Consider the following 7920-nt stretch of genomic DNA (forward strand, 5'->3'; position numbering starts at 1 on the left):
TAAGGATGATTCTGCAAATTTAGGCAGAACATGAGAGGGAGGGCAGGAAAGGTTACATCAGTGCTTGGCTCTTGTGGCCCTCTCTTACATGGCCACGGTAATACTGATTGCCACTTTGGAGCCAGAAAGGAATTTTCCTCCAGGCCAGATTGGCCAGGAATCCTGGAGACCCCCCCCCCCTTCCTCGACTGAGTAGGGGTCACTGGGAGAATGCAGGGAGGTAGTTGTGAATTTTCTGCATTGTGCAAGGGGTTGGACTAGAGGACCCTTGGGGTCCCTTCTAGGTGTAAGTTTCTATGCTTTTATTTGCTCTTGCAGGAAAATCCAGAACATGATCTCCTGATGTAATTGTCCAGTTTCTTTGGAAATCTACAAAGGCAATGAAAATATTATCCGGTAAGCTCCAGAAAGAAGGGACTTCTCTACTAGAGGGCAGAAAGCAAGATTTATGGAGAAAATATCTGAAGACTTTCCCTCCCCACATCCACCAAAAGTCAATTCTATGCCAGATGTAGTATCCCAGTACAGTGATATACATTTTCCTTACCTGATAAATGCAAAGTACTAGCCAGTGTAGTGTAATGGGTAAGAATGTTGGATTCATATCTGGGAGACCAAGACTTAAATCACCACTTATGCTGTGGAGGCTCACTGGGTCGCCTTGAGCCAGTCATGCTCTCAAGCACACCTGACGGCACTTCCAGTTTTTGAGCCAGAAGTGATGTAATATAATGTTGCTGTGCAGTGCTTTAGAAGTGTTCCAAATCACCAGTGATTAGGAAAATTCGTAGAGCGCTGCCACCATCACATCACTCTCGGACTCAAACCTGGAAGTGATGTCATGACTCCAGGCACACCAATTTTTGAAGTCCCTCATTGAACTTGGAGGTTCCTGGCCAGGGGGCTGGCAGTCTTGTGCTGCCATAAGAGCTCCTTTAGAGACAGACTTGCCAGCTCTAGGCTGGGAAGTACCTGGAGATTTGGGGGATGGAGCTAAGGGAGGGTGAGGAAGGGAGAGATTTCACTGAGGTACAATGCCATAGAGTCTACTTTCCATAGTGGCCATTTTCTCCAGGTGAACTGATCTCAGTCACCACCAGGAGGTTGGTAACCCAATTTAGAAGAAGAAGAAGATGACGACGACGACTCAAGGAGACTCAAGGAGACTCAAAGGGGCTTACAATCTCCTTTCTTCCCCCCCCCCGCCCGCACAACAAACATCCTGTGAGGTGGGTGGGGCTGAGAGAGCTCTGAAGAACTGTGACTAGCCCACCCAGCTGGTGTGTGTTGGAGTGCACAAGCTAATCTGGTTCACCAGATAAGCCTCCACAGTTCAAGTGGCAGAGCGGGGAATTAAACCCAGTTCTCCAGATTAGAGTGCACCTGCTCTTCACCACTACACCACGCTGGCTCTGAATTCAGAGTGGTTCTAATTAATTAATTAATTTCCACGGGGGTGAATTTAAAGTGCTGTGTGCCCTGCATGGAGGTCCTTGAAGGAAAGGCAAGACGATTGATTGATGAACCAGTTGGTTTAGATTCAACAAATGGCTACTGCGGGTTTGTTTGTTTGTTCCTCTCAAGGTGACGCTGCAGGAGCTGGCATCTCCAGAAGTTAGTCAGATGTGAATGACAGTGCACCTGTGAAGAAGCAGCATCTTCAAAAAATGATAAGCGCCAAATCATTGAAGAATGATAAGCGCCAAATCATTGTATGCCATAAACGGGCTCCTAAGCCTATCCGCTTCAAGGCAAAAGAAAAGGTAAAGCCAAAGTTGGGGAAGGCGGTGAAAGAAAGGATGTTCCATTGGAATAACCAGGTATGTAATCCCTTTTCATGTGTAGTGACAGTACTGGCAAGTGATACTGAACTTGGGTATAAGACTCCTGGTCCCGCAGAGTGACTCAGGGCCTGACAAGTCATGACACTGGCCATGTATGCATGCAGTATTAACCCAGTGGCTATTGGCTTTGCAGTGGCGTTTTCCCACATTCTTTTTTTGCTTGTTTACACAGAAATTCTTCTCCTGTGAAATGCCCCAGCTGAGGCGATCAGCCATTTTGCCCACCCGCTTCTTGGGGAAGTTGCCTGCCACTTTTCTTTTTAGTGTAGCATTACTTCGCTAGACTCTGTCAATTTCACTGGGTTTCACAGGGTCCATCACTTCAGCAATACAGCTTCAGTGTCAAAATTTTAAAAAAGATAGCCCTTGTTATCCTTCTGAAATGGTGGCCCGAGGAGTGGAAGGAACAGCTGTGGTGCGGGCGGGGGGAGGTGGAGAGGAGTGTGAAAACACAAAGAAAGCTAAATCCATGCTGATCTCCCTCACTTTCCCTGTAAAAGGAGCGAAAAAGTTGCACGTCAAGAGCTTTTGGAAACTATGGGTGTACTCTGATCTGAGGGTGGGGTGACTGCTAAAGAGTGGGAAACGTGTATGTAACAGAGAATTAAACCCAAAGGGAATGTATGCTCAAAGCTAAGGGGACTACACGTATGGAAAAGCCCTATCTTCTTATGTACTTACAGGTGTTCTGTGAGACTTCTTTGGTTGTCCCTCCTCTGTGCATTTCCCTTCTGCCCTCATGCTCCTCTTGTTCGTATGATGATAGACTAGTGATGGTGAACCTTTTCGAGACTGAGTGCCCAAATTGCAACCCAAATTGCAACCCAAAACCCACTTAATTATCGCAAAGTGCCAACATGGCAATTTAACCTGAATACTGAAGTTTTAGTTTAAAAAAAAACCAGTTTGCTCCAAGGCACGCGTTACTCGGGAGTAAGCTTGGTGAAGCAAGCATGCAACACTTTGAATGGGTGAATCACGACCCTAGGAGGGTTTACTCAGAAGCAAGGTCAGCCTAGGTGTGTATGTGGGGGGTGATTTTCTGCTCCCCCTACATGATGAACTCTGTGCGCACATGCCCACAGAGAGGGCCCTGAGTGCCACCTCTGGCACGCGTGCCATAGGTTCGCCACCACTGTGATAGACCCGTGTTCAAAATATAATGTGTGGGTCCTTGCAGGGACCCTGTAGCAGGCACATATTAAATGTTCTGCTAGCTGCATTGGCTCCAGGTAGAGTTCCAGATCAGTTCCAAGCTTCTGGTAATCATTTTCAAAGCCCTTAACATCTGGGGCCAGCATATCTTCAGGATAGTCTATCCTGGTACGTCTCTTGCAGATCGCTGCAGTCAATGAGTAAAAATCTTCTGGTGATTTATAGCCCAAAAGATATCCAGGTAGCCTCAACCAGGGCCTGGGCTTTTTCCGCCCTGGCTACAACCTGCAGGATCTGATGCAGTTTCTCAGGCCTGTAAGGCAGTTGTTCAACCAGGTGTATGGCTGAGGCTACTACAGTTTTCTATCACTGGCCTCCTTTCTTCTCAATTTGTTTGATTCCTTCCTGTTTTTCCATTCTGTATATTGCCAGTCTAATCGCCACAGAATCTAGGTTCGGTATAGCTAAAACGTGTGTTAAGGATTCTATTTGCTCTTGCAGAAGAAGCCAAAACGTGGAGACTTGATTGAGATATTCCGGCCTGTCTGTCAACATTGGGGTATCTATGTGGGCAATGGAAATGTGATTCACTTGCTTATAAAAAGTAAGGACTACAAGCGGAAGGCAAGATATATGGAGAACCTTTCTAAGGACTTCCCCAGGGTGGATTCCCCCAGGGCAAAAATAACGGGAATAGGGTGCAAACCATTGGAGGGGGGACTTTGCACAGGTCCTGCCCCCAAAGCATAATCTACTAGAGCCCCTTGGGGATGGGGCGGTATTAAAGTCCAAACAATAAATAAATAAATAAATACTAGTGCCTCTGAATCTTCAATTTTCTTTAAAAGTCTCTAGTCCTTTTTGATACATGCAGAACTCGATTTTCCTGCGGTGTGATTCTGGAAGACATTTTATATAAGACAGAGGACCTCTTCCTGACCATTTCGTTAAAGAAATGCCTTTTTAAAAATTTGAGGTTGTTTCTTGGAGGCTTACTTTTAAATGGCCTACTCCAGGCTTCCCCAACCTTTTCAAACCCGTGAACACCTTCAGAGCTTCAATACCATGCACTGAGAACAGCCATAAAAGGGCTGACACAAAATGGCCACCACAGGAAGCGGACCCATCCCAAAATGGCTGCCCTAGCTTGCATTCATTCACTCAGTGAAGAGCCTTGTGCTGTGGTGGCAGCTGCTGCCAAAGCAATGGTTTAAAAAAATCTTCACAACCCAGCACATTTCCAGTTTCCAATCTGACGCCTTGCTGGGCAAGAGCCCTACCTGGCCTTGCTATTTTTCTAAATCACATGGTGGACACCAGGAAAGGTGTTAGCGGGGATCACACCCATGGGCACTACTTGGGGGCCCCTAGTCTATTCAGACAGTGTGTTGCCTGTCAGCCAACATTTCTGAATGTTCTCAGCAACATAAAATAGTTTGCACATAGAAAACTATTAAGTTGGGAAAGATAGCTTCTAGCATAGCCCTCTCTGGTCATTTTTAAAGAAGAGAATTCAGTCTATCCCCCACCACGTGAAAGAGCTCAGACACAGAATTGCTACCTCTCCCAGTGTTTAAAGAGAAAGGCCCTGAAATTCCCATTCCTGGTTCTCTGTTTTAATATGTCATTTGTCGGTGTATATTATTTAGTGTGTATTGAGAAACCTGGGAGGGTTAGAAATGGAGTGTTCCAGGTTTGTTTTTAGGTATATTTTTGTCTTAAGTTTGTTTTGTTTTAGGGTCTGTTCTAGTTTTAGGTATGTTTTTAGGAATTTTTAATCTGTATATGATGCTGTTTTTATTGTAATGTGGGAAGCATTTTTAGATGATTGTAACCCACCCAAGGATGCATTTGAAGGGCAGGATAGAAATCAAGGAGCTCATCAGCAAAATAAACAGCAGTAGTTTAAATTTTGGTGTGGTTTTATGTTCATTCCTCTTGGTATCAAAAAATAAATAAGAGTTCTTTAGGAGCTGAAGGGTTGGTTCTGATTGATTAATTTCTTATCAATTCAATTTTCTTATCAAGTTAAAGGTTGAGAGGCAGTGTGAAATGCTGGTAAATTAACAGCTACAGAAGAAAGCATACTGAAAACCTGAGTTAGTTTCCTGACTCAACCATGAAGGCTCATCACTCTCTTGGAAAAATGGCAAGATAAAAATGAATACCTTATATACTCATGTATAAGTCTACTTTTTCAGCACATTTTTTGTGCTGAAAAAAAACCCCTCGACTTATACGCAAGTGAGGGTCCCACTTAATTCTTGTGTGGCGTTCCCCCTCTCCCGTCTTCGCTCTCTCCTGCCTTCTTCTCTGCCTTCCCCCTTTCAGCTGCTTTCTCTGCCTGTGCTTCGCTCTCCTCTGCCTTCTTCTCTGCCTCCCCCCTTTCAGCCGCTTTCTCAGCCTCCTTCTTCTTCGCTCTCCTCTGCCTTCTTCTCTGCCTTCCCCCTTTCAGCCGCTTTCTCTGCCTCTGCCTTCTTCTCGGCGGCAGCCAGCCCCCGGCTCTCAGCGGGTGACAGCCAGTCGACCTGGGTGAGCTGGACAAGGAGAGGTCGGTGGCAGAGACCTTGGGATTGGTGAGATGGGGGGTCAGTGGCAGAGACCCCCAAATAGAGCCCGACCGCATCTATTTTTATTTTTGAAATTTACCAGTAGCTGCGGCATTTCCCACCCTAGACTCATACTCGAGTCAATAAGTTTTCCCAGTTTTTTTGTGGTAAAATAAGGTGCCCCGACTTATATTCGGGTCGACTTATACACGAGTATAAACGGTATATGGGTGTGCTGGTAATCTTCAGCTTATTTACATCCAGTGTGTTTGTGTCTCCCTCCTCTAGGCAAAGTTCAAGGCATTTTTGTACGTAAAAATGCTGTAGTAGAGATGGAGCCTCTAAAGAAAGTGGTGGGAAACGATAAATACCGAATCAACAACAAGTATGACATCAGATTTCTGCCACGTCCCAGGGAAGAAATCATTGTCAGGGCAATCGCAAAGGTGGGGAAGGTGACGGACTACAGTATCTTCACTCGGAACTGCGAGCATTTTGTTACTAAACTACGTTACGGCAAAGCTGTCAGTGCCCAGGTATGTAGACTTGCTTCATATATGTGCAGTTACGATGTGTCTAGGGCCATGGTGGCGAACCTTTGGCACTCCAGATGTTATGGACTACAATTCCCATCAGCCCCTTCCAGCATGGCCAATTGGCCATGCTGGCATGGGCTGATGGGAATAGCAATTCCTGCTTATCCTGAGTGTAAGGTTCACCACCACTGGTCTAGGGATTCACATCAGCTGAGTTCCCCTGAGCTCTGGCCCAATTAGCGCTCAAGAGGTGAGAGGTAGGGTGAAATAAAAGAATGGTTTATTGTTGCTGCAGCACCAATTTCCAATAAAGGCAGAAGCCCAGAACACAAAGGGTTTCCAGGTTTTATGCAGTTTAGAGTCATAAAGTCAGTATCATAGCATCATGGTGAGATCTGATAGAGTAGAGGAGCAGCAGTGGCGTAGGAGGTTAAGAGCTCGTGTATCTAATCTGGAGGAACCGGGTTTGATTCCCAGCTCTGCCGCCTGAGCTGCGGAGGCTTCTCTGGGGAATTCAGATTAGCCTGTACACTCCCACACACGCCAGCTGGGTGACCTTGGGCTAGTCACAGCTTCTCGGAGCTCTCTCAGCCCCACCTACCTCACAGGGTGTTTGTTGTGACGGGGGAAGGGCAAGGAGATTGTCAGCCCCTTTGAGTCTCCTGCAGGAGAGAAAGGGGGGATATAAATCCAAACTCTTCTTCTTCTTGTACATGCCAGGACATATGAAAATCTTCTGCATACCCTAAAATATGTACCTTGGTACCTCCCCAGGGTGGAGATTTTACATTAAAATGAGGCAACAAGGTCATTCAGGGGCCAGCTTGACCCCATATGATACCCTGGGGAGCAGCAGTGGCATAGTGGTTAAGAGTAGGTGCACTCTAATCTGAAGAACCAGGTTTAATTCCCTGCTCTGCCACTTTTGCTGTGGAGGCTTATCTGGGGAACTAGATTAGCCTGTGCAACACACACCAGCTGGGTGGCCGTTTTTCACAATCTGATGACACCATCCTATTTTACAAAATTTTCACAGGTACCTGAGCAAAAATTAGTTTTATGTTTTTTGTATCTGGCTACATATTTCACATCTCAAACGCTTGGCTAAAAAAGCAGAAGTAGCGCTTGGCGCGCTTGGTTAGTAAAGCCACAGCAACGCTCAGCTAGGAAAGCAGAAGTAACACTTGATGGAAAAATTAAGTAGTAATAGCATGTGGGAGTTACTCATATATGATAACTGGAAAAACAATTACGTAGCGCTATTGCTTAATGAACTGTAACTAACAGACAAACCTCTACAGGGGATTTTTGAGGATGGGGTAAGAATGCATGTGAACTGCTCATGATACATGCATGCTATTGCCTTATTAGTTAGCCTAAAGACCATGTGGTACGTCGGGATTGGTCCAAGAACCAGTGAAGATAAGTATAAAAGAGCTGCCCTGCGAGGCAGACTTCAGGGAGCCACACCCTGGTTCCCTCCATCTTTGCAAAGATGAATGCCAAATAAACTACTTACTGCTGACTGCTGCATTTGTGAGTATTAATTGGGAATATTTGAAAATACTCCATAACACCCTCCTGCATTCATCTGATCTGCTGCTATTTTAAGCATGAAGATGTTGAATGGAAGGGACTTGAAATATTTTTACTGTGGAAAAACTGAACAGATTTCCAGAGGATGCAAACAAAAGAAAAGGGCTGAGCAGAACAGAAATGGAGGAAAAGGTTATGTTAATCATAGAGAAAGAACAAAAGAAATGTTAATGAAGGGAGAACATATATGATTGGGAATTGACAGTTTAATAGCAAATTCTAGCAACAGAACGTGACATT

The 7920-nt window shown here is 45.4% G+C and overlaps 1 protein-coding gene across 1 annotated transcript; it reads left to right on the forward strand.

Annotated features, from left to right (window-relative positions):
• Window positions 1-312: 312 nt before the first annotated feature.
• Window positions 313-6084, forward strand: LOC125425378 (phospholipase A and acyltransferase 1-like; the record flags this gene model as incomplete). Its single annotated transcript, XM_048482992.1, has 4 exons — window positions 313-396; window positions 1585-1820; window positions 3501-3603; window positions 5837-6084. Coding segments are annotated over exons 2-4 (504 nt in total), but the record flags the coding sequence as incomplete, so codon positions are not given.
• Between the last annotated feature and the right edge of the window lie 1836 nt (window positions 6085-7920).

This window comes from Sphaerodactylus townsendi, unplaced genomic scaffold (genome assembly GCF_021028975.2).
Source record: "Sphaerodactylus townsendi isolate TG3544 unplaced genomic scaffold, MPM_Stown_v2.3 scaffold_349, whole genome shotgun sequence".
NCBI lineage: Eukaryota > Metazoa > Chordata > Lepidosauria > Squamata > Sphaerodactylidae > Sphaerodactylus > Sphaerodactylus townsendi.